We start from the raw sequence: 27,464 nt of genomic DNA, 5'->3' as shown, positions 1-27,464 counted from the left end.
TTCGCCTTGTGCTCTATCTGAGCAAAGGCCAGACCTAGTCTCCAGTGAGCCCCAGGGTCGAAACTACAGCTGTATCTTTGGTGAAACAATCATTTACAGTGACTTACAGAAATAGCAGATATCATTTGCGTTCACTGAGTTTCGCCAGAGCCTCATTCCAGACTTTGACATCCAAGACTATTGGATATGATCCTTAATTTTGGGTAACCAAAGTGTGTAAACAGTGCCCGAGTGGTACTCGAGAACTGCCTAATGACCTCGAGGTATTGGATACTATGAGTGGATTAAGACTGATCACAACGTAAAAATTAAAACATGCAGATTCTCCAGTTCCTACACCCAGGCTAAATGTATGGGTTTTCAGGACTGATTAACAACCTTCCCTTTATTCATGCCAAACTTTCAAATCAGCTTAGTTGCACACAAAAAAAAAAAAAAAAAAATCAAGCACCTTCTACAGACTCCTCTCCCTCTATACAGTTGAAACACAGTTGAGTACCCTCATGAATGCCTACTGTACTTCACTGAAACTTCCTAGCCACATTCTGGTAAAGGGTAAAGGCAGTACATTAGAATTACACATCTTGACAGACAAAATTCAATGACATTACAGCAGTACTCAAGGTGCTACAATAGCTCCTCTGAAATTCAATGATCTATCAATCCAAAACATTCCTCTATTTCCTACAACTCACTTCACCTTCGCAACTCTACTTACCTCAGTTCTTCTAACTCTCTATGAAGGAACTAGTTTCAAGAAACCAATGCACCATTGGGATGGAAGCGTATACAAGGAAACAAACCCTCACCCACTCCTCCTCAGGGTTTGCATATTCACTCTGAAGCATTCCCAGAGGAATCCCTCCACCTGTAAGGGTGTTAAGTTTCCTCAACCAATGCTTTTTATTAGGTCCATCCTCATGAATTTCATTTTGCATATTTTGTCTCTTTAACGTGCACATCCAATAACAGTGTTGCCATGAACCTATCCCCTACTTTCTGCAACACATTAAAGCCCCTCCTCCAGCTTTCTCCAAGACTCCCACTCACCGAGCCATGTTCACTCTCGCCGTTTTGCTTTACTTATTTTTTGATACTGGTGTTAAAATATTTGCTGAAGCACTCCAGGGCTGCTATAGCTTTCCATGCACTGAAGACATCGATTAAGTAAAATCTAAACATGGCGGGTTATGAAATTCCTCTATGAAAGAGAGAAGCCTTACTACACTATATATGTATATACCATTTGGAAGCATGCACTGCTGCGCTTTGCTTCTGAATCGAGGTATGCTAAGTCCACAGAGCTACGAATAAATAACGAAGATATAAAAGAAAACATAATTGCACCTACACGAGTGTATTTTAAGCTAAACAGTAACCCCACTTTCAATCTTTTTGCTTAGGGTTGATTGTCATATTAAATACTAGCAAAGACTAACCCTACTCGGTTTAAGAAGTGGACTACATTTGCCTGTTCCCTGGGCAAAAAGCTACCAAGCATAGTAGGGTTCAGCACCCCTCGATTCATATTAAAGGTAACTGTGTCAATAACAGCACAATCACAAAAATAAACGAAAAAAAAAAAATATATATATATATATATATATAAAAAAACTTTGATTATAGCATCCGATCATTAATCCAACAATTAGCACGTCTAACTACATTATGTGGAACCAGTTGGACCGATCACTCAGTTTCCAGGGTCTGATGCCTCTGATTTGTACCCCTTTGAACAATCAAATAATTTTAAAGAGAATGGGTAAATCAGACCATCTGGACAATCTCATCCGATATTTCATTTATGATTTATATGAAAGAAAAAAAAAAAAAACGTTTAAAAAAAATTGAACACACGTTTTTAGCAGTCTACAGATCAGAACATTTCCGGGTAAAAATCAATTTCATCATTCTGAAGATAGGGGAGGAGTGGAATTTGGAAATATTTACTCACCAGCAGAACATCAAAATATTAATAGCACACAGTTCGAGGAAAATGAACTATGAAATGTCCCTCCTTGAGACTGTGGATTAGATTTTATAAGAAAGCCAATTTCATCCTATGAATTGCCTCAACATCTCAGTGGCTGGTGCAGGACTTCATGTCTACTATGGTGATAGTCCACAAATGCACATCTTTTTTTAAATTACCAAGCTTTTCACTAGCTTTTTTTTTTATATATTGATTTTTTTTTTTTTTTTTTTAATTACCAAGCTTTTCTCTTGCTTATTACCACTTACACTGCTAATGTATGCTTGTGGCTTACGTATTATTGGATTGCAGAAAAAGGAAAACAGAAGCCTTCACCCCAAAGGGCTCTACTATATAGCAATCATGTGGAGCTTAATGTGCTGAGCATCAAGGTAAGTCCAGCTTCTGCTTTACCTATCCTAATGCCCATTCCTACTCCCTCTGCAGGAGAGTAAAGTCACTTATTAACTAGTCTTGGCACGCATCACTCGGCAGGTGAGGTAACCTCAATTAGTCTTCAAAGTAATGGTTATGTTAAGAGGTTTTGTAAAGTGCCATGACCTGAAGGAATCCAAGATTGTTGCAAATGTGAAGAACTCTATAAACTGAAAGCATCAACTCTAGGAGAACAAGATATTCGGTTTAATGAGTTGATGCTTATCCTGTCTCCCCCATCCCCCCCGCCCTTTACACCCACCCAGATGTGGGTAATTTTATTGTTTTTTTTTTCAATTAGGTTATCTGCTCCTTCCATAAAAACAAGGACAGTGACTTAACCACGGGATACTCAAGATTTTGTAGAAGTGAGTAGCTTGTTTTTTCCTATAAAAAGTGCAGTGGTTAGATTTTAGTGAGGAAGGGTACTTTGGACCTTAATACAAAAGAAGATTAAATGAAGAGTGGGAGATGTTCACTCCTACCACTAGTCTCATGATGTTTGCAGCTTGGACCTTCATCAGGTGCCTTTTACGTTTCCTTGGCAAACCCTGTGAGAAGGTTGTTTTCATACTTCACTTTTCACTCCACCATGACAACTTGAATGGTTATTATGAGATGAAATCCAATAGTTGCTTTTATTGCACATCTCGCTTATCTGATATTGAGCAAACAAAATTAACTTCATGAACTACTGGAAGACCAGCTCAATCAATTCTTGAGTTCGAGTAGATGTGATTTGATGACACTGCAAAGTGTTCGGGGGTATACCTTATACTTGAATGGAGCTCTACAAGCACAGTCTAAATAGATTGATATTTTAACTATGAAGGAGAATTATTTTACTAGGCAGGTAGTTCTATCGTGGATAAATAACCGGTTAATCTGTACAAAACACTTCACAGAAATTCTAGTTATTAGTTTCTCCAAAATTCCACCAAACACTTCGAATCAATAGACTAACAAAGATGAGCCAAGATCTGAAATTCCTTTCCACCTACACTGGCAAAACCAAAAGCACTGGACTTAACTACTTGCCTTTTGGCTTAGTCTATGCTTGATTTATTGTCTCAAGTTTTTGCGAAACTAAATTATTGTTGAAAAGATACCACATCTTTAGTTAAAAAAAAAAAAAATGGTTAAGAGCAAAAATGTTTTGATTTCAAAAGCCACACCCTGCTGTAGTAGTCCCGCACTTATGCAAAGTACTTTGTGTGGCTGTGCTTCTGTGGAAAGGACAGAATGAGATCACTAGAGGTAGCCAAAAGCTGAAGTGTGCTGCCCTGCTACCCCATGCTGAATGGGGTGGTGGGCAGAATAATATTTTGAATAAAGGAAACAAAACATGCATTAAGACGTCTGACTAAAAGCCCATGTGTATATGTATTACATATATATTTTAGTAAAATCTAAACGGTCTTGGCTAACAGACCTGACAAAAGCAAGATGAAACCCAGAGCAGCCACGTTTCCACTCTTTTTTTTAACCTGTATATCATCAATGTTCTTCTTACAAAATATTTTAAAACCCTAGCAGATAGAGGCGAAACTAAAATCTATTATGACATGCAATATGAAAAGAAAATTATCACCAATAATTTTAGGTGTTTTACTATATAAATTCTTGCTTTCTAACAAGTTTTCATACAGTACATTACAACGAATCGCCAGTTGAAACAAAACTGCTTTCGTAATTGTTAACCAACAGCATAAATAATGAAATATTGGTAAAGATACATAACATTTTTCAAACAATGTAATAGTTAAAATGCAGATCCCTAAATAAGATATTTTGCCAGAAATGAACTTCTACAGTTGTAAGGGGAAGTATAGCCTTAAATACAAATTTACTACTAAAACACCAACGCCCTAAAGGACTTGCGATAGCGAGGTGGTTTTTTGGGGGTGGGGAGGGATGTCTCACATTCAACATTCTTGCACATAAAAATCCAGGTTACGCTGCCACCTTCACAGGCAGTACCAACGGTTTGGAGCCTGGCAAACGGGATGCAACACAGCAAAAGACTACATGCATGTGAACTTCAGTCTAATTCTGTCAGTTACGCCCTAAACTACTTAAAGATGTGTCAATCATTTAAAAAATGTTCACACATTTTTGTAGATTCATAGTGAGTTATCCTGTTGTACCATGCGAGCCTGCACTCTGTTGAGGATATTCTGAAGGGCAATGTATTACCTACTGAAATACTAGCTTGCATATGCCTTAGCAAAGATAATCCTAGAAAAGCAACAAAAACAGCCTCGGCGTGAAGGGCAGAACGCAGCACGATATCACGAGGGCAGCTTCTATGGTCTGGTACTGCCCCAAAACACACCAAACAAAGGTCTTTCCAGGATTAAAGCAAATGGAACAGAAATCTCTGCTGTAAAGAAGTTACATGGAATGAAAGACTAGCACAGTTCTGCGGATCCATTTTCTTGCGGTAGCAAGTGTGCCACATGTAGGTCACTAGATGCAATCCCAGCAGGTGGGTTCAATATTTTGCTCTTTTGAGATAAGGGAACTGTCAAAATACGGGGGAAATATCAACTTCTGCTCCATTAACAAGAGTCTGACAGAAGTCAGACCTGTTAAAGAAAGCCTCTTCAAATGGTTGGTGCACTACTAGTGATGAGGTGAGTAGCCATATCACCTGCAGGGTAGTAAAGTCACTGATAAATCACCTAGTATTCAGAAACAGTGTTCACCAAGCAACAATGAGGGCAACAACAATTTCAAGTCTCAAAAAACAAGAGCTGAACAGATATTATGTGCAGGAGCAGCCCAGCGTCTTTTAAAGCAGGAGTACCAACAATAACTTGTAGTGCGTATGTATCACCACAACTTACTGGCGGGATGCAAAGCAGGGGAAGGTGAGGATTACTGTGAAAGTTTGCATCCCCAATCTTTATTTAAGATGTGATCAATTTGAAAAAAAATATTAATGGGCACTGTCCATGTGATACGACTTATGAAGATTTTATAGGAAAGTTTTTTGTTTTTTTTTTTTGTTTTTTTAGAGTAGGCTATAGTGAGGACATTGTTATTACGGTGCCATCCATACTTACACTGCAATGAGTGAAACCGGAGGTGATCATGACAATTTGAGCAACTGGGATAATGTCTTGTAAAATGCTCAGAAGCAATGTATTAGCCAGTGAATGATGCTAAGGCATTTTTATCTTCACAGTAACATTGCTCTTAGATGTACTAAATTTGCCCTGTTTCTAGCATTCAGTTTATACGTTTGTTTAGAAATGTATTCTACATTGTTCTGAGCACATGTCCAACAAGCATTTTCTGAAAGACCACAAGACAGCACCACTAATATCCTTAATACTTATGAAAAATACAAGCACTTGAATCACTTCATACTAGATTACATGAGAATGCTCTAAAAATCTTTCAAGAAGGTGTTTTGCTCACATTAACAAAGCCCAAAAGATAGCAACACTTATGTTTGGAGCAAACTTCCAGCTTCAGATATTCACAAAGAAGAACTTTAAAACTCGGGGAAAGTATCCCGTGTAGTTTTCAAGGGGCACTTTAGAGTGTACAGTTTACTCAAGCAAAATTAGCACCAGCTGAAAAAGTGCACATATAGAAATCTTCCAGAGATGCATCATCACATGCAACATTTTTTTCCACAAGGAATACATGATTGCCCTGGAAGAGTCTCTTACTACCGATTCCTGAAACATATGAAGATCCTTCTATGCCATTACCACACTGGAAGCACTCAAGCCCTTAGTATGAGGAAATGTGTAAACATTTCCAGGTCTGCGAAAGTACAACCAGGGAAATGTGAATACCCAAACTGTAACTTGGTGGGAGCTCACCTAGTTTTCAGGTTACCAACAAGAAAGCTTACAAATCTAAGCCAACTGTGTTTCCTACTGCTGAAATTCCACCACTGGTTGACTTTTCGGATATACCAATTCTCATGGTAGAATACCACTATTTCCGAATTTTGTGCATTTAAGTGCAACTAAAGAGAGCATTTAGGTCTACAATAAAGGTTTGGGAGTTCAGCCTAGGATATTCCTTCTTTACATTTTCATAATACCTTTCTATTGGGTTCAAAAAATAGCTGTGTTCAATTTTAGCCTTTGCTTATTCCAGAACCTTGACCCAATATTAAGAGTTAAATATGAACAGTATGCCCTAGAGAAGCAGAAGGGCTTTAAAGGCCCCATGGGGGTGGAGAGGCAGGAATGGGGTGGGCACAAGTTCATTGCCAAGAGGGCACTCTCAAAAATAGTCCTTGGGTTATAGTAGGTGGACACTTGCCTGGGGATTGACCTCCTGTGGTGAAAGGTACTCCTCAAAAGGTACATTCTCCCATTTGACATGCCCTCCAGTATCAATATAAGTGAAAGTAAATGTTCTGATCAGCTCAAATTCCAAAATGGTGAAGAAATTAGAACCTTCAACTGCTTGGGCAGCGAGTTTGCACATAAACTGGAAACCCAAAGAAAGAGGAAAAAAAAGTTGAAATGGTGAGAGGACTGGAGAGGTTTGCATGTAAGGTATGCACAGGGATGACAAGTTTCAGTAGTAATCTCAAAAAAGTAAAAACTAATGGGAAGAAACACCCTTTACGGAGGTGAGTTAAAGACTTTACTAACATCTCCCACATGATTTAACCTATGCAAAAAAAAATACCAACTTAAGATTCAAGTCACCCATGCATTCCTCACAGATGTCTAAGAACCAGATTGTGATTATCCATCTCTAGTACAAATCAGCAATGGAAATAGTTGTAAAAATATGCCACTAAAGAATCTCCATCACAGAATTCAAAACTTCATGGCAGTTGATAAGCAGGTGTTTGTGAAAACAAACCATACCTTTTAGAGAAGAGGTCAATTATATCAGCATCCCAGGAGTGAGCCCCGATCCAAACAGGATGCTGAAGCAAAGGAGAGACTAAGGTAGCAACTGTAAAAGTCATGAGGAAAGATTGTCAAAGTTGAGTCCTCATCACTAAATCCCCTACTTGAGATTCTTCAGAGTTTGGATATTCAAAGCCACACAGGAAACACCAAGTCAGTAACTATGTGCAGAATTCTGCGGTAACCAGCAAATAGTCTTCTTTTGCTCTCAAGCAGCACACACAGGTCAAGAGGGACAAACACAGAGGACCAGGCATCTAAATATGGGTTTGTTTCAAGCGCTCTACTCCTGATACTTAGAAAGAAGAAGATGCTCTTCCTGATAGATCATGTAAATAACAGCTTTAAAGGCTATGTTTTAGTTTATCAGGTTATGTGCTTAAAAGCTGGACATGCGAGGGCAAAACGCAGCACCAGCACCACCTGCAGAACAGACCAGTCACTGAGCATTAGATACAAGTAGTATGCAAGATAGTTGATAATTAAAATGACAAATTTAATGCGGACTATGGCCATATACAATAAGGAGTGCCTATTTCCTATAGCGGAGTTGATGTAGGTGGCCAGCATACAGAATATTTCCTGTAGCTGAGATGGTGGCGGTAGAAGCGATTATATTGCAAATAGTTTGAATTGCCATAATAGAGAACTTCAGCTGATCTTGATTTCATTTCCCCAGAATGTACAACAGAATACAATCAATAAAAAGAGAAACGCCAGTCAGAGGTTCTCCTTATTGACAAAAATTTAAACTTTTACTGGACAAGGTCAATAAGGAGGCTCTCCTTATTGAAAATTTACTGTGCAAGCTCATGCAAGATCACTATTCTGGTTTATCCCCAGAGCAAGATGCATGGTTTACAGGCATGACGACTGGAATTCTGTGATTGTGTGGCTGCAGCAATTTTTCACATAGGTATAGATTTGCCACACTTGGCACATTACACATTATCTGCAGCTTTTAACCAACAAAAAAAAAAATCATGTTTCTAGCTCAAATAGTTCGAAAGTTACTAAAAATGTAGTGGCATGTGTTGCTACGCAGTGGAACAACCTTTGCAAATGTGGACTGTTCACCTTTGTTGATTGCTGCTATATTTTGGTATTAAGCTGGTACTAACGAGGTGCAACCAGTGTTATTCAGTTTAAAAATGACGAAATATTGAATACTATTAAACAATGTGCTGCATTATGCCACATATTTTGCCTTCCCTTGCTGCATAATCTACTCGACCCTGCCTCATAATTTGGCCCTCTCCTGCTGTATAGTTCCAGTGGCCCTGTCTATAGGGATGGTCTCTATGCTACATTCACTCTTGAATTCCATTTTTCCCCATACTACTGAACGTAGCTGTGAATGTAGTGGGCATTTATGAGAGCCACCTAAATCTGCCAACAGAGTCTGAAGATAGTTCTAAAATCTTGGTTAGATATGTAGCAACAAAAAATAAAGGCTTGCCATTTCTAGTGATAGCCTGTGTGTTGTGTATAACTATGCATCTACATCAGTGCTTTCCAAATTTTTGGATCACAACCCACTTTCTAGAATGGCAAAATTTCATGACCCATGGGGATGAGGTGGGTGACATTTTTGATCTACCTAAAGCATCATGTGGCAGCGCGTTATTTCCACACAGCACATTTTCCATTAAAATGGTCACTAAACTTGCGCAGTTTTACATATAAAACTATACATACAGAACTACGCGAGTTCAGCTTACCAATTTCCTTTTCCCCATCAACGGACTTGTAATCCCTGCTTAAAGTTAACCAGAATGTCCAACTTGAAAAGCCTCTGTGCCATTCTGCACAAACAATGATACCAGACCAAGGGCTTGTTGTTAGGTGTCCTGGCAATTAACCAATGGAACCAGATCTGACTAAGGAGCTACCTCGACACCACGGATAGGGCTTGGTGTAAACCAGATAAACAGTCTTCGAACGACCACATTCTTGTCTCAATAGGCGTGTCAATAAATTGTAAACAAAAAAATAAATGGGCAGATACCTTGTTTTAGAAAGGTCAGCCACTGAGGCTTTCACGCCTCTTTTTAAGCAGGCGATACTGTGTGCAAGAGAAGTATCTGTCTGTAGAAATATGCATGTGGGAGCCAACAATAGTAGGTTTCGCCATTTTCTACAGAAATTAATGATTTCAATGTAATGCCAGAATATGTATATGTTCATCCTACCAGGGAGGCACTGAACAAAAAAAGAAAACAACACCAGGTTCTTACTGATAAATTTGACTATGAATTCAGTATTCCACACCTCACCATATTTAAAATGCATTTGGGTGCAGTGTGAAGATACGTGGCCTTAAGGGGCTCAACAGCGGTCTGGTGAAGGAGGCATCTCGGAATGTGTGTGCAGAGAAATTCTATCCGGAAGCATATTTCAATAAGGTTTTCAACAACCCTCCATTCCAGTGCATCAAAAAAGTACCAGATTGAACTCTTCTGGTCGTTTATTAGAATTGGCATGAAGAGACTACAACAAGAATAATTGTTCTTTTCACCAGGAAAGCCTTTTTTATAAGAGCTACTTATTTTCAATGATAAAGAACAAATAAGGATCAAAAAACGAGAAAGTGATATGTTCGAGTATAGCAAATTGCATCATCTTCTAGCATTAAAACCTGAATTTAGATAATGATTTTTCTTTATTTGTGAACTGATTTAAATACTTCATTTGTTAATTTCTTTGATGTATATTTGTTTCTATATTTGTGTGAATTGTTTTGAGGTTCAAATTGTACGCATTTATTAGGCCGGGGTCCCAGGCTTCCAGTAATGACTCAATGGGGGTTCCCTAATTCAAAAAATGCCCCCCCTCGGATTCCAGTAATGACTCGGAGAGGACACAGAAGGCAAACGATTAAGAGCCGCTAGACCAGCAGGTCAAGCTAAAACATCCCTTTTTAAAGAAATCCTAAACCTCTGCAAGAATCCACCCTCTTGGCTATCACTAGCTTTCGAACTATAAACAGAACCTTACAATTTAAGAGGATTAAGGAACCTGGGGTCAAACGTGATCTGAGCGAGCAAAACGTGGGGTGCTGGAGGCTGTAAAAGCCTACACCGCAGTTCTTATACAAAGCAGCTCCACGCTGCTCATTTATCGCTAACATTTAATTATTCAATGTTATCTAGTTAAAAACAAATGTATGCACATCAATTTTCATTTGTGAAGAAAAAGAGAAACAATTACATCTACAGAGATCAAAGCAGGTGCAAGACAATTATTTTAATGTTTTACGGTGGAAACTTTTTAATCTTTGTAGTACTTACTGTGCCTGGTTCTCTTTCTGTTCCAGTAGTGACCAAGTGCACAGACATGCCCGTTCAGACACATAAGCAGAACAGGAAAAACAAAAAAGGGAGGAAATAATTAATACACGAACGCCAATGTTTTAAAATGGCTTTTATTTTTTCATATCATTACACGTTCCTAATACAGTAAAATCCTGAGAATTACATTAATTTGTAAAGATAAATGTACAATTTAATCATTTACAATGCCTAATTCATATTAGAATAAGTTATTTTTCTTCCAAAAAACAAGTGCAATTTGCCGGTACTGGGTGCACAATTATAGATTAGTTATCAAATCTTTACATGAATATATGCAATCATCAACATCAGTTGTATGTATTTAATTTTAAATTTATTTCATAGATCTCACTCGTGCCAGAACGTTTATTTTCCAAATTAACCATAAATGCATTGAAAGGCAGTCCGCGTTTTTGGCACAAACCCATTTGGGAAATACTTAAGATTTTCCAAGTTATAAAAGTATCTGGCACAAAACAAAAAGGCTAGGACACGCCAATGAATCTTGTATTTAATTTTTTGCAGCCGCTGAAATGTTTTTCCATGTCGATTCTTGCCCAGCGGTGTAATGCTTCCATAAGCTGCAAAGTGCATCAACTTGCATTTTCTAATTATTTGTCTCAAATTCTTAACAAAAGTACACAAACTTTTCTGGTAATGAATGTAGAAATCAGACCAATAAAAAGTCCTAATCAGGCTTCCCCCGCCTCTCACCTCTGTGGTGATCTGCATCATGATGCTTCTTGTCGTCTTTCATTGACATGTGAGACTGCCCACCCAGTGCACTAGAGAGAGCAAGGAGGCTTGCACTGCTTCCAAGAGATGGCATTCCAGGGGGTGGCAGTCCTGTTGGATGGGGCGTGAGAGGCACTGGAGGTCCATGGCCATGTGAGAGGTGCTGGGCTTGCAGCTGCTGCTGCTGTTTTAATTGTATGCCGCAGTGACGTGAAGCATGATGTTGGATGGAGGGATGATGAACCACACAGGAAGTGTCATTGAGAAAGAAAAGAAAAAGAAAAAAAATAGATCAGAAATTTGTGTTCAGCCACAACTTATGCTCAAAAATTTTAACACAATTATTCTACCTTACACCATCAACAAATACAATCACAATCTTAGAGATACAGCACTTGTATGCTAAAGCGATAGCGAAGAGGAACGTTCTAATTTGCGTTGCTTAAATACAGCAGAAATGTAAAGCCTTATCTTCTACAGCCACGTACATCACGTCAACACAATTTAATGCTCCGCCTGTGCCTTATAAGTGAAATGTCAATAAAAAAGGAAATGCATAGGAAATCTAGGAGTATAATAGGTCGACAACAAAGATCACGAAGCTAGAGATTTCATTAGTCAAGCATGTTAACCACACAGACAAAAAAAAAAAAAAAAAAAAAAAATCAAGTATTCTTGCAGACAACCTCGAAATTTAAAGCCACCAATTTTCCCCATCACCAAACACAGGACAGGCTTTTGAAGCCAACAGACAGATAAGCATAGAACAAGATTGGTATTTATTGATCCCCAGAGCGGATAAAATAACGTGATGCTCCCTTTTTAGGCACTGGTGCTATATTCAAGAAACAGACCTAAGGATGGGCTTAATCAAGATGGAGGATTAAAAAATAAAATTTGCCTAGCATCTCCAGCAGTTCCTTTGCCAAACTGGCCTGACAATTGGCCATCAAATTTTGCCTTACCCTAAAAGTGAATAAAGCATCTGAAACATACAGAGATCATATATATGGGTGTAGTTCAACAGAATACCATGAGCGCCAACATCTTTCTGCAAGATTACATCAGTCATTCTTTCAAACACACCATCGAGGTATAGGCTGTAAGGTGGCTAATCAAATTTGTAAACTTGAAGGATCGCATTGCTTATATGTTTGCAAGGGCTAAATCCACAGCCAATCTATGTTGTATCCTCTGGATAAATATCAATGTGCTTCTCGCCTAAAAACGAAACCTTGGTCTTCGTAGACTGCTGGAGCCAGCAGCCTTGGTTGGGGCAAGGCTTGAGGGCTGGCCAAAATAGCAGCTACATTGCTTCTTCTCACTTAACTGCATTGACCTGCAGGGATTCTGTGGCCGCAGGATACTGTGATGTTAGTCACTACATGTTTTTACTAAATCCAGGACTGTTGGTCAGTCGTAGTGAAGTCTGTAATATGTTATGAAATGGGAGTGCCTTACTTTTCATCTATCTTAGACGACAGATAAAATAAATTGTCACAAACGGTTGGTTTCCAAAGTTTGAAATGTTAACTTCTTGTCATTTTGAAGTCAAGAATTAAAAGGCATTTTTGCCCATAATATTTTGTGATAACCCACCTTAAAAAAAGGTAGATACAGTATAAACTACTTGAAATTATTAGGTAAGCAAAAAGCAGACAGCACTGAAAAAGGTGAATTGCGGGCTTGAGCTCCAGTAGGCAATGAGCACAGTCAGCAGTGAGACTCCTGCCTGGGGGAAAGGGTAACACTCAACCCGTAGATTAAAGGATTCGCTCCACCCGTAACCACTGCATGAAAAACAGCATAGCCAAGTTACATTTTGGTAAAAACAGCTAAAGCCCTCTTGTCCCTGGGGAAAATAATTAAGACAAGTCACAATGAAGAGTTCTGTCCCAGTGCAGGAAAAAAAAAAAATACTAGATTTACTCCAATTACTGAAGGATGTGGAAACCTTTCCATACATTGCAGCGAAAATGCGGATCCGGAAACAGCGATGCATTATATCAAGGACCAGACTGAGGTGGGAATGTTTAGAGACCAGTTTGACACGCCAGTTACTTGGAAAGTGTTAAAAGTATTACAATTAAGACACTACATGGCTACCTCGAGAGAATTTGCTGCAGAAATTAAAAAAGCGAGGCCTGCATTTAGGCCAATAATTCTGTTAACTACATTTGCACAGTGTCGGGCTAATTCCTTCAGAGGTACCAACCATGCACTTAGCCCGCGAATGGACTACCCCCCACTGCCTCAGTAAACATGCATGTGGAGGTGGTGAGCAGCTTTTACTCTTCGGGGAGGGCGCACTTCAGCAATAAGGAAACCGGTCAAGAAGCGCCAACACATATTCTGCCGGTGCCAAACACGGGGGTGGCATTTCACGATTCGGATTTCAACTTGCAGTTGTGGAATACCTCCACAGGAAAGGAGACGCCAAAGACACGGCATACGATTTTCAAAATGATACACTGGTTGAGAAGTGAAAACCGGGGGCATAGCTTTGGAAGTAGTACGCAAGAGGGACGCAAACGCTTATACACCGAACCATCCGTGGCATGAGAAGTACCAGGCGTCTGCAGGGAAGAAAATCTCTGGTACCCGAAATTAGGAATTGTGTAATTTACAGTGCAATCTGGGGCACCATCAGGAGAAACGGATTGTTATTTCCTTAACCCCATTACCCAAGGGTGCATTAGTAACAAAAGCTCTTACATACTGATAGCACTTTGAGCATGCACAACTCAGCCGTTTTGCTAAATTACAGTGTTTTATACAACATTAATTTACAAGAAAGGAATATTTTCATGAGATAGTCGCTAATTATAATGCTAAAATATAATTAACACTATTTTTCTACCCTTTACTCAAAAGATAAAACACCCCCTCACAGAAGTGCATAACTGAGTGCAGTAACCAGGAACTGCAGAGTACACAAGACTATCTGCTGTGTCTACAGCACTGATTGTAACCAGACAACATTTCAAGAAAGAGGACTAATTCTGCTACAAATGTTAGTACACTGAATTAGAATATACATTTCAATAGAAAAACTGTTTTGTCATTACTTTGCGATGATCCAAACTGTCCTTACTACCCTGTGCCACGGACATCGAATGCCACCGAATAAAAGTACCTTTCCTTCACTCAAAGTACAGGCTTCAGGTGACCTGCTTAAGTGCATTGTCTCTGGAAGGCCACAACCAACAACACCCCTGCCAGCAGCTTCCAAGGAACGAATTGGGAAATGAACAAGTCTACTGCCACCAATCAAGATTCGCTATCCTACAAATGACCACTTAAGTGATCTTCCATAAGTCATGGCTCTGCAAATTTGTGACAGGCCATTCAACACCATGTTAACCATGGAGAACTACGTTCATCAAGTGGAATTGTCCAATACTGAGATGCTTTCACTATTTGGGGGGTCAATGATGTCTTACTTCAACCAGATATGTGATCAGTTTCATGCTTTTGTGAGAAAGATGTCTCAGATATCATTGTGGAATGATCGTAAAAACTAACATATGAAGATGACTAGAACAGGATCCCCAAGAAAAGAAGAAAGTTCAGGCAGACTTTAAAGTATCCAATCTGACAAATAATTGTAAGACTGCATATCTTGTGTGAATACATCATCTCTCCTCCCCCAGGTGTTTCACTATAAAGAAAGAGGAGCAGGATTTGTGCAAACCCTTACAGTCAGATCATTAAAGGTTAAGAAAAGACAAGAAACAGTGATTGGGCATCTTCCTGTGTTTCACGGAAGCCCATCTCTCACTTCAGCCAATTTTAATCGATGTACTGCAATATTCCTTTATTTGTAGCGGTCAATGGCCATATTACACAATCCAACAGCAGCAACTATCAGCCCCCAAAAAATAAAAAGACAAAAAACGAACACACAATAAGAAAATGCTTTGCTGTAGACAAAGATACAGTCTGAAAAAATAAGGAAAAATAATAGCCACCTACAAGAGTAACTTATACACAAGACCTCTCTTGCCCCTATTCCAAGCTTCTTTACACTCCCTTATGAAAGTGCAGATAAAATTAAAGATGCGGATACCTATGAGTTTTTCACTACAGCACACAATCAACCTTATTTTGCATCTCCCAAGACAAGTAGACAACACAGCCTGATATGGACAGCCTTTTATATATGTTCTCATATAGCCTTCCTATATAGGAAAAAAACTGTAAAGAAAAATAAAATAATCTACAATTGTGTTCCATAAATAAAGTTCCTTCACCTCTTTTGAATAAATTTACTGACCAGTAATAACCTCTTGTTTTTCACAAGGTTTCCTCTTGTGCTTTGAATCAGAGGTCTTTTGGTCTGCTGTATATTGTTCCTCAAGTCAATTTACTATCCCTTTATAGGTTGAGGAGGAATTACTTGAAGCATTGCAGTAAGCTTTCAAACATATCCAAACACAACAGCAAACTAGAACTGTGTGTAAGGGGAGTGTCAACAAACAAATATTAGATTTTCCACTTAACCATTACAAAATAAATAAATATATAGTTAAGACTCCCATCTTGAAGTAGACTACAGAAACTGTGTGCCAAGCTAAAAGCATTAGCATCACAACAGTCAATGAAAACAGTTATGTCTCTATGAAACTGCAGAAATGTGAGTCACTCCAAATTGTATTTTCTCTCTTCATTCTCAGGCATTCACTACCTCAAGCAAACCTGCAGCCAACTGCATGGCTCTACCAATGTGATGTCTGAAAGGGGGTACTAGCTACGTAGTTTCAGTACTTGACCAAAGACAGGTACAACAGTTGAAAACAGCCAGTACGGATTGCCTTTCATCATTCTGTAGGTGTCTAAATGATTATCACTTGTCTTTGGGTCCTGGACTAAGTGGTCATTGCCCACCACCAAAATGGTGGAATTCAAGAAGACCTCCTCCCCCCCCCCCCAACCCACTCTCCTCAGTCGTACTGCTATACTAACGTCTACCTAAACATTCTCATGTTACGGTCAAAAGTTTCACATATAGAAGCAGCAAAGAATCTGCCAACAGTACGAGTTTCAAATCATTAAGAAAGCAATAGGCTGCATCTCTCAGCGCAAGCCATTGCGGACAAACACCCTTCATAATTGCGGCTGATTTGGATACCCCTCACTTGAACAGACAAAACAAATGTACATTTCTGACGCTGAATACCTGATCGTTCAGCGCAGTTACTTGGAAAGTAAGCATGCATATGGTGAGAGCTGTAACTCTCTAGGCTCACTTCTACCTGAAGGCAGCTGCTTAACCCTTGGCTCCAGACAGGAAGGTTGCGAGCTCTCATATTAGCATGCTGGGACTCCAGGCACTGATGAGTTAATAAGACATTTGATTCATGGTAAATGTAAATACCAATGCAGAAGCACAGACATTTTTGAAAAGACATTAGCGACATTATAAAGACACTTGGAGAGGAATACACCCCTCCTGTAACATGTGATAACCCTAGGTTAAGTACATCTAGTTTTGCATAAAAGTAACATGTTTCGATCATCACCGTAATAGGTGGAGGACATTTGGAGTCTGCGATTAGCACTATTTGAGTATTTTATTCCAAGCACTTCCAGATATCCTAATCTGGACAAGCACAGTCCCGAAGTATAGCATTTGCTCAGAAAAACCCGGACCATTGCTCTAACCGTTCTATCCAGATTTCCGGTAAACAAACACGTGTGCATTGTAACAGAGCAAGGAAGCAGACATGATGCAATATGATGCAAGGTGCTTGCAGCGAAGAAAAGCTAAGTGCGAGTAGGGGCAGCCCTGCCAACATTTATCGTCCAGCCAGAAGCTATCAACTAAAACACTGCCACTAAACTGCAAAGAAACTGCTACAAGCACTGGAAGGATGTTGGCTGCAAAACAGACCTCAGCAATGAATACTGGAGGCTGCCAAGCGGGAAATGCCTGGCCAAAGCACACCAAAGTTAACAAGGAGTCCTGTGCTACGAGAAAAAAAATAGAGTGACTTCTGTAACTAGCAACAGAGATAATCAGAAAGAAAAAGGCAAAACCACCAAATGCAACTTTTAAATCTGGTTCTCACAAAGCCCTTCATGTTATCTCAACAGATAGGAGGCACAGAACTAATACATCTCGCCAACCCCTCTAAACAACTGTTGGGGATAATGTGGCAGACAAATTATTGGATGGTGCAGATGGCAAAAGTAGGCACTAATGTAGCTGTGCCTCCTACACCAGACGAATGCGTTCCAGGAACTGGTAAGGAGTGAAGATACTTCAGAAAGACAAACTGCCATATAAACCTACTTAAGCCTCATTTTCCTGAGTGGACAAATCCGCTCTTGTTTCTGTAACGCAGGGCATTACTTTTCAATATTATATCTGCAGTACGTTCCATTCTTGAGTCAAAAGTGTTACTAAGTTTTGTGTGGTGCAGTAGACCCAACCAGCCGGTCCCTTCTCTTCCAAAGCTGTGCCTTCTGCCATCGTTAGAAAAGAGACCCAGCACTGCCCCAACAGGTTCGCTGAGCGGTCAGACAAAGCAGCCTGAGAAAGAAAGACAGAAAGACAGAAAGACAGAAAGACAGAAAGACAGAAAGACAGAAAGACAGAAAGACAGAGAAAGGTGTGTGTGTGTGTAGGGGGGGTACTTATTTTACCCCCTGCTGCTACGCCACAGTAGTTGCAGTTATAATCTGGTGCTATTTTTTGGCTAAACACGGCTTAATTCTGGTTGTATTTGACAGGAAAGGAACTCTATAATCCATTATTGCACAAAAGGTTGCGAGTAGCCAATTATGGATAGCAAGAGGGTTGCCAAAATAAAATATTCCCCACTCTTGAAACATTCTCAAAAGGTTCTGAGTAACGCGAATCATTTGGTGCCTTCTGTGGAAATTCCAAAAAACAAACATCTTAGTTAAATGGGGCTTTTTCCACCTCACTGGGCTTAGATCATCCATCTCTTATTCCTCCCTTCTTTACCTTTATCCACCCACCACCAACATTCACTCAATCCATTCATCTTCAGCATTTATCCTTACTGCTCTCCATCCACTCATCTTTCTTCTCGTCACTGATCCATCCACCTGTCCAGTTATCCATTCATCCTTCCTTACATGCTCCCACATTCAATTTGTACAAGACACCCTACTTCTGTTAGGAGTCTAGTGTTTCTGATCAAAGAAAGGAGCCATTAAGATGACAATTTGACGCAAGCTGCCTAGTTGAACCCTCCCTCTATGCCCTCAACACAAAGCTGCAAAAAAAAGGGGGAGTGGACCAACCTAAACGCATGCATCAGACTAACAATGGTGACCGCAGAAAGCTTTGAGGTCTGGCAGCTCATTAAACATGGTCTCAGGTAGACAGACTGCACCCTTGTTTAAGGTACTTTAGATAATATATGCTTTACGGGTCAGATATAACATTTATTCAGAGCTGCGCAATTATCCCGAAAGTACAAATGCTGAAGGCTTCTGGGCTCACTGTATTCATTTTTTCCTTTCGCTCCAGTTCCCTTTTCAATACAAAATACTCTGCCTAGAACAAAATACACCGCCTGGTTATTTACAGGCTTTCCTGGGATTAAGTGGATCCTCGTAAGAATAAACCCTCGAGAGGTTAACCTCATCCTCTTAAACCTCACACAGTACAATCCCGGAGATAGCCAAGGAGAGAAATAAACCGAAATCTTGCTAATCCGTTTGCCAATCACCTCCTGCAAAGAGAGCCCTCAAGGAAGAAGGACAGCTCAATCCGCCTGTACAGACCCCTGTGTGTAACCAAATGAAGACTTTGCACAAGAGTCAACTGATACCTAGTAGAGAACAAGCTTTTGCAATGCAATGGGTCTTGCGTTTGCTCGAGTTAAAGCTATTAGCGTTGTAAATTCCTAACTGGAATTTTCTTGACACAAACTGATCATCAAATGTAAAACAATATCACATAAGCCATCCGACAGCCACCGTGAGCGCAAAGCAGACACACAAAAGGAAACCAATTTGCTTGCAGTGAAATGCATCACAAAAGTGCAATTATCCATGTTACAGGCAAAAGTGCAAATATTCATGTAACAGGATCGATGTCATGCAAAGCGCTTGACTACTGCCAAGCGAGATCGCGCTGCCTGCGAATAAAGAGAAAAAGTAGTCCAGAAACCATATGGAAAGCATGGAGCCTTGTAAGTTTTCAGTAGTTGACTGTTGCACTCGAGGCGGGCTAAACACCGTAAAAGGCATGACGTATGCATGCCTTTCACTAATTAAATCAAGACAATTTTAAATGGCAAGCCCACGAACCAACAAAACTGATGGGCGTGACATGGGCATGGTTAAAAGCCCCCCAGAGAGATTACACCAGGGACGGATCGCTTTGCGCGCTCAACCCTAAACATTTTTTAGATATTCACTTTTTGGGAACAGTTTGCCTATTTGTGAAAACAATGCAAACCATTTCAATTATGCACCTAAAAGACAAAGCCATAAAGACCTGGTAAATTCACAAAAAATACACAGTCAGAAGTTATTCTTGCAAGCTGCTTGCAACCTCTGGACCCAAGTTGGTCACTACTGATCTGCACAATGGCTGCACTATTTAAACAGACATTTAATGCAGCAATATCTGCACCTTTAACAGCTCTGGTTCGTTATCCATCCTTGTCCCCATTACAGATCTCTAGGTCTGCGCTTTATTTTGCGGTTTCATTTGTCAACTGATTTTTCTCCATAACTGGAAAGGCCTTAAGAAACGCATAAGTAAAATCACAGAACGAACTGTTGGCAAACATGACCTCTTGCTTAATTGTAAGGCACAGAACATACACAATTAGTGATGCAGACTACTGGCTAAGAGAGCCAGGAATATCCATTCCAATTAATAAAATAAAAAAAAATAAAAAATAAAAAAAAAAACTTTGAAGACAGAAATTCGAATAATGGAAAAAGCAATGGAAATTGCAAAATCTGTGAAAGCTTTTTGTGGATGAAGGGGATAATTAACTAAAGAGGCAGAAAAGCTACAATTTTTTTTTAGCCCACCAAATTACACTCAGCTCGATTACACCAGAAGTATCTTGCTAGGACCATGAACTCAACCTCAACGAAGACCCCACCATAGCCAACACAAGGGCACAGATAATAGTCCTCGATGTGTTTCGATGATTGCTTAAAACGGTGTGCATGTGAGGAAGGATCACATTTTGCATCTGAACTATCAGATGTGAGATTTACTTCATAGTGACAAAACGTTATCAGACTACGACAACCCAGGAGTTACACTTCATATGCTCTTTATGTGGGAGCTTCAAGATTTAGAACTAAGGATCAGTTATGGCCATGTAACCACAACACCCACCTGAAAAAAGTAGTAAACGTTATTTGCGGAGAGAAACGATTTTCTGAAGGAAAAAAGGGAAGGTCTAACAAATTAACGATAACAAATTTATCACATGCAGTAAAATTTCTACTGTTCACTGTTGCCAGTGTTCAAAGAACTTAAAAAAAATAAACCAAATTGACTGCCTAAAAGCTACGCTGATTCAAGATTGTCTCAGGAGAGAGTTGCGTCCTCAGATAGATTTTTGACGTCACTCAGGCATATTGATGGTTATCACGAGTGAAACTGCAATAAACGGACTGAAGGGTGTTTCCAAAACTCTAACATTGGATGCCTTAATGGTCTGCACACAATGGACCCTTGACCCGATATGCAGGGTTTATACAGAAAAAACATGGCATGCTTATGGGATGTCAATCACAAAACCTGGCCTGAGGATAAAAGGCATAGGAGACATGATAACTAGAATTGCCATTCCTGCATTTCCTAATAGTCTACTGTCCAGGGGACTGCTTTCACACGGGACAGACTACCATGATCCAACTGGATCCCCAGGATAACAGTCTAGGCTCAGCATTCCAGTGTAGTGTGGATATGAATATTTTTGCGAGGATGATTTTGGTTTCCTGTCTGGCAATTATTCTTGCAACGTTTGCAGCAATGGCTTCAAAGTCAGAAGGTGAGCCAGCAGAACATCTCGTCAGTGATGTCGGTTTGCTTCACCTGTGGGTCTTTAGAGATCTGTCAATTTACAGGAGTATCCATATCAACAAGCAGGTGCAATCATCACTAAAACACAACTGTCAATATTATGCTGCTACTTGCGGAATCCTGAAATGGCGTTCCTGGCCGCAAATACTTTTTGGGGATGGGGCAAGTGTAGTAGAAGCCTTTACCCATGAAGTAAACATTTTTGAAGCTTGCAGTAATGTCCCAATAATGACATACTGTATGTTCAGGAAATACTTCTGCAACTGTAATCCCAGTGAGGCACCAAGGCAAAACCCAGTACTACGAGTAGCCCTTCATGATTACATCATGGACGCTGCTTACTAACAGTGCTGGGAAAGTCACAGTTAACAGATTATGTAAATAACAGAGGGAAAACTAAAAAACTGTTTCTATGGGAAAAGTGCATATTAGAAGGGGAGGTGATGGTTGCCAAACCATTCTCACCTGAAGCTAGTTTTGTCCAATTTGCAAATGTTCAAATCCTGCTTGCGACAGACACGCTTTGCTCAGGTTGCCTACTGCTGTTTTCATCCATTTGTTCATCTCATTCATTGCAACTGTGAGCTGCCTCAAGGAACTGCATGTGCTTTGTGAGGTGTAAGACGGCTCCATATTCAAACTGCAGTAACCCACGATTCAGTTTTACCCATGGCCTGTTGACCTGACTCAAGTACCCATTAAAATGTGTTACAATTCATAATGCATCAAGTAACACAAGAGAAGTTGAGTTCTCCTGCCAGGTACATGAAGCTGCAAGTTTTCATGCACAATATATTCCGGCTTTGGCAAGTGTTACACTTTGCATCCTTGGCATGGTCTCCCCTAACTTTTTGCCTCTGTTTCCCAGGTTGTTGATGAGTGCTGGACTCTGTTTTTGCTGTTTTTGTTACTCTGGGCACTTTACCACTGCTATCCAGTGCTCAAGTGCTCCTATGTAAAATATATGTCTAATTGTATTTCCATGATTAGCATTTTTGATTTACTGGTAAGTCCCTAGTACAGTGCACTAGAGGTGCCCAGGGTCTGTAAATGAAATGCTACTAGTGGGCCTGCAGCACTGGTTGTGCCACCCACATTAGTAGCTGTTGGAAAGGGCCCTTTTTGCATGGTTATCCCCCAACTTTTTGCCTTCTTCCGCTTATTTTTTTTAGGTCTGTTTTTGCTGGTTTATTGTCTCTGCGCACTTTACCACTGTTAATCAGTGCTAAAGTGCAAGTGCTCCCTATAGAAATTGTACTGTTGAATGGTTTAGCCATGATTGGCATATTTTATTTACTAGTAAAGTGCACTAGAGGTGCCCAGGGCCTGTAAATCAAATGCTACTAGGGGGGATGCAGCACTGGTTATGCCACCCACATTAGTAGCCCTGTAAGCATGGCTCAGACCTGCCAATGCAGTGACTGTGTGTGCAGTTTTAAACTGCCAATTCGACTTGGCAAGTGTACCCACTTGCCAGGCCTCAACCTTCCCTTTTACTACATGTAAGGCACCCCTAAGTTAGGCCCTAGGTAGCCCCATGGGCAGGGTGCAGTGTATGTTTATGGTAGGACATATACTACTGTGTTTTATATGTCCTAACAGTGAAACACTGGCAAATTAGTTTTTCACTGTACAAGGCCTATCTCTCTCATAGGTTAACATGGGGGCTGCCTTTGAATAGCCTTAAAGCGCAGATTCCCTTTGAGAGTAGATAAAAATATGGAATTTAGGGTCCCTGAACTCACAATTTAAAAATACATCTTTTAGTGAAGTTGGTTTTTAAATTGTCTGTTTGAAAATACCACTTTTGGAAAGTAGGCATTTTCTTGCTTCTACCATTCTGTGACTGCCTGGTTGTGGATTGTCTGTCTGCGTCGGTTTGACAGTTGGGCTGTTTTGCACCTCTCTAGACAGGGACACAAAAGGGGATGGGAGTGTAGCCTGCATAGCCTTGTGAGCCATCTGAGCTAGAGAGGAGGGAGGAGTGGTCGTTCACACCTGAAAGGACTGTGTCTGCCCTCACACAATGCAGTCTCTGACCCCCCTGGTGTGAGTCTGGGGCCTGGCCAAGGAAGGATCTTGCAAACAAGTTTGTCAATTTCAAAGGCAGAACTGGGTAAAAGAAGAAGACCCCAAAACCCCAGACTTTTAGAGTCTTTCTGGAATAAAGAGGAACCTCTGCCCAGGAGAAGAGCTGAAGGAGGAGTACTGTCCCTTTGCTATGTTGCTTTGCTGGACTGGCCTGCAGTCGCTGCTTCTGCCTGAAAAGAGTGCAAAGGGTGAACTTTTCTGTGTTTCCTGCTTGAGAAAATTCTCCAAGGGCTTGTAGTAGAGCTTGCCTCCTGTTGGAAGTCTCAGGAACACCAAAGACTTCAGTTTCCTTGGCCTGCAGCACTGGGAACTGTGTGTTTTGTGCTGTTCAAGAGGAGAAGCCACCACGCCACCGCCAACGCCACCACTGGCTTGCACCGTGACCTGCAGACACCACACGGAGTCGCATTGCCCTGCTTCGCACCGCGACCCTGGTCTCACCGACGCAGTCATTGGACGACTTTACTGAGCCGCTGCTCGCACCACGACCTGTGGACCCCGCACTCCGGCATCACCTGCTCACACCGCAGCCTGGGCATCGATGACACTCCTGACACCGGCACGCTGCCTGCACCGTGGGCTATGGACACCGCTCGTGAGGTACACAAAGCACTGTCCTGTCCCTCACCGCAGCCCCGGTCCACAGGAGTCAATGGTGCTGGCATCGGTGGACCTGGGCTGCGGTGAGGGGAGGGACGAGCCTACCTCCTCATGCAAAGCTACCAAGGGGGGGGAGCGGGGGTTAGCTGAGGATGATTCTCCTTTACCCTGACTAGAGTGAGGGTCCTTGCTTGGACAAGGGGTAGCCTGACTGCCAACTTAAGACCCCATTTCTAACAGCGAGTTACTTCTTTCACTTACTGAGTCATAGTTAAAGCTAGCCAATCAATGGGCTCCCGCAGGACAATAGTCACTCCAAACAAGGCTTCTTACAAACATGCAGTAGGGCAAGACCTACTCCTAGAGGCACAGATTGTGAAGCTGTTGTGGGTCCCATCACTGTATGCCAAGTTTGCTCTGAGTCCTACACCCCTTGAACATAGGTTTGTGCCCCCAAAAGGCATCTAGCCCCAAAAGTTCAAGACTGGGAGGCACAGGTTCTACTATTTACCACCTAGGCATAGGGCACCTCCTGACATGCACTAGGGTCATGTACACCTAAACTAAAGAGGGATCATAAGAGCGTGTGTGTCAGTATTAATACAGGACAGTACAGAAAGAGCATGCCAACACTAAATCGCACATTGAGGTGGGCAGCACTTCGGCAAGTCAGTGGCAACTACCAACGATGAGAAAGCTATTTTTTATGCAAAGTTTTTGCATGCATATCGTATGTAAATAATACTTCGCAATAAGTCTGGTTTGACCTTGAAAGTAAAAGTACTATTTTTTTTGTTAATTATTCCTTTCGCGTATGGAAGGATCCTTAATGAATACAAAGATTACCTGGCATGTAATGACCAAATCCTTGCGAATTATTAGCACACTCTTGGACCATCAGAAGTGTAATAGACTTAACTTCATATCTTTACAACTTCTTTGAACTTTTAGAAGAAAAATAATTGTTATACGAGCCATTTCAACACAAAGTTCATCTCTGGACAAATAATTTCTCTGACTTCTATTTTATGGAGAAATATGTAACTGCTATGATGAACAACAATTAATTACACTCTTTAGTTAGCTTGCTTCCTCTTTATTAAATTGGAGGCAAGTCAACAACAGCATACTGGAAAACCTTGTACAGGATCAGGCTTCGAACTTTTAGGATTTCTTACCCTAGCACGAAAAAACACGATGATCCCAAACAGCTGTGGCACGTCCTTTGGGGGTGGAGGGGCCAGACCCGCCATATACCTTTTGCCACTCTAGAACAGCATCTGCCAGGCTGAGCAAAGGTCAGCCTGACAGACTTAATTTCAGGTGCAGCCAGGAGCTAGACATGGGCTATTTGCGCAGGCCCCGGGTTGCCTGAGCTGAACTCTGCTGGGCTGAAGAAGTCACAGCCCTGTGGGCCTGACCTCTAAAGCCTAGCAAAGGCACCTCAAGGCCCTCCCCCCTCCCTCATCAACTGCTTCAGACCTGGGCACTTCAGTTTTAAGCCCTGAGCCGCCCAGGGCAAATGTCAATCAATCAGTGATACCTTGTCCTGGGAGGGGTCACGAATCTCACCGATCCCAAACCTGTGATGAGTTGGGACTGCTGCTTTCCTTTATTGGCAGACCTTAGGTTAGCCAGTTAGGGAAAGCAGCAGTGCCAACCCTCCTGGGACCTCTCCGAGGAAGAGCTGAAGGTAAGGGCGAGAATGAGTTTTTGTAAATTAATGTTTGGTGGGTGCATATTTGATAAGGAGTGTTGTGAATGGATGTGCGTGTGCACGCTTGTGTGAATGAATGAGTGTGCCTCACCAGCCCTTACCTCCCTCCTAAAATTACCGGACGCCACTAATATTGAAGGGAAATTTGCCTATCGAGGCCTATTCTTTGTGGGGAGAAACGAAAATATGGTTTAAGAGCAGGTTAAAAATAGATTTGTCCAAATGCCTTCTCCCCAGGGTTTTCCCTTTCAGCTGCCCCCACCATACCACTAATCCATAATGCTAGAGGGAATCAAATGAACAGTATCATAACGTCTGTCTAAAGATAAAAAGAAATAAAAAAAAAATAGTTCACTGTTCTGGCGAGCAATAATAGTTTAATGTGCCCGACGCACTCAATTTCTTCAACTCCTGGAGGGATGTTTAAAGTCCTGAGACATTGCATTAGACGAGCAATGCAATTCATCAAGACAAACGAGGGGACTGTCTCCTGAAGCTGCGCCGCACATCCTCACTTGTTGTGGCACCGGTCTATTGCAATGAACAGCAACATCTCAGGTGCGAGACTGGAATAGATTTACTCCAAAAACAAATTCTCAAAATAATGCAACACATTCAACAGTGGGAAAACCCATTTGTACTTCAACTTGATTTTAACAGGTCTGCTCGGTGTTCTGGCAAGTAGAAACAACATACACGCTCCCTTCATCTTCTATTCCAACAAACTCCGTGTGACTATCGGACAGAGCATGTGACATAATTAACACCTGAAACCAAGTTTACACCTGTACTGTCCTTTGCAAGGCAGACAGGGGTAATCCCGGGATCAATCTTCTCAGAAGGCTTAATACTGAAAAACTGGTTCGACAATAAAAGTAAGGTTAAGAGGAGGAATGTTTAATTGACTGCAGCACAGCACATTTGATTTTGCAAAAAAACCTATCAGGACTAAACACCTTATGAGTTCTTACTGCACCACTTAATAAACACAACCCGGACACTACACGTTCCACGCAATCTGTACTGGCAAAGTGAGGGCCAATAGCTACAAAAATCTTAATGGCGAATACAATGGGGGGGAAAAAACACCACTGTTCTTCAGCACACGCTTACATTTGCATAAAGTGCCAAAGAGAACCATAACGCTATAGTGTCAGTTACTAACCCAATATAATCTGCTACTAGGCAAAACAGTAAGTAGTCTATTCTAACCTAGTCAGACACTATCAAACATGAGATCGAATATATGCTAAACACTCAAACAGAATTTCAACCGCTTTGGCGCAGATTAACAGGTAACCTAGAACCACCAAAGACACTGCAAAAGTGTAATAAAACCATTTATACGGCAGTAACACTTTTTTTTATTTCACACAAATCAGCCGAACAGGCGTACTCCCAAACTCAAATGGATAAATGGACTGCTTGAACCGGACACCAAGGAAAACCTACCCTCTCGATCCACTTTGAGTTAGCATTAAATCAGGGTCACTCTTCAATTAAATTAAAAAAAGAAACATGCACGAATCGTGGAGGAAGGTAAGCCTTTAATTATAGCAAATCCCCACCAGTCTCCGTCATTATAACGGGGCTGGCACCAGCGCTTGTTCAATTATTGATGAACAAACAAAACCAATCCTTCGTGGGCGTG

The 27,464-nt window shown here is 40.9% G+C and overlaps 1 protein-coding gene across 8 annotated transcripts in view; it reads right to left on the bottom strand.

Moving 5' to 3' along the window:
- TLE1 (TLE family member 1, transcriptional corepressor) overlaps positions 1-27,464 on the bottom strand; it is a 109,427-nt gene that overhangs the window by 39,494 nt on the left and 42,469 nt on the right. For 2 of the 8 annotated variants that reach the window (XM_069230013.1, XM_069230025.1), the window contains exons 7-9: positions 16,625-16,702; positions 11,349-11,550; positions 10,593-10,609 (exon numbers count right to left, since the gene is read on the bottom strand). In XM_069230013.1, coding sequence (XP_069086114.1) covers positions 10,593-10,609; positions 11,349-11,550; positions 16,625-16,702 — 297 coding nt within the window. Of the gene's footprint in view, positions 1-10,592; positions 10,610-11,348; positions 11,554-16,624; positions 16,703-27,464 lie in introns of all 8 variants that reach the window. The other 6 variants (XM_069230019.1, XM_069230005.1, XM_069230033.1 and 3 more) reach the window with 3 other exon arrangements.

This window comes from Pleurodeles waltl, chromosome 1_1, assembly GCF_031143425.1.
Source record: "Pleurodeles waltl isolate 20211129_DDA chromosome 1_1, aPleWal1.hap1.20221129, whole genome shotgun sequence".
Classification (NCBI taxonomy): domain Eukaryota; kingdom Metazoa; phylum Chordata; class Amphibia; order Caudata; family Salamandridae; genus Pleurodeles; species Pleurodeles waltl.
Note: the sequence above shows the minus strand (reverse complement) of the source record. Positions and strands in the feature narration are given on the sequence as shown.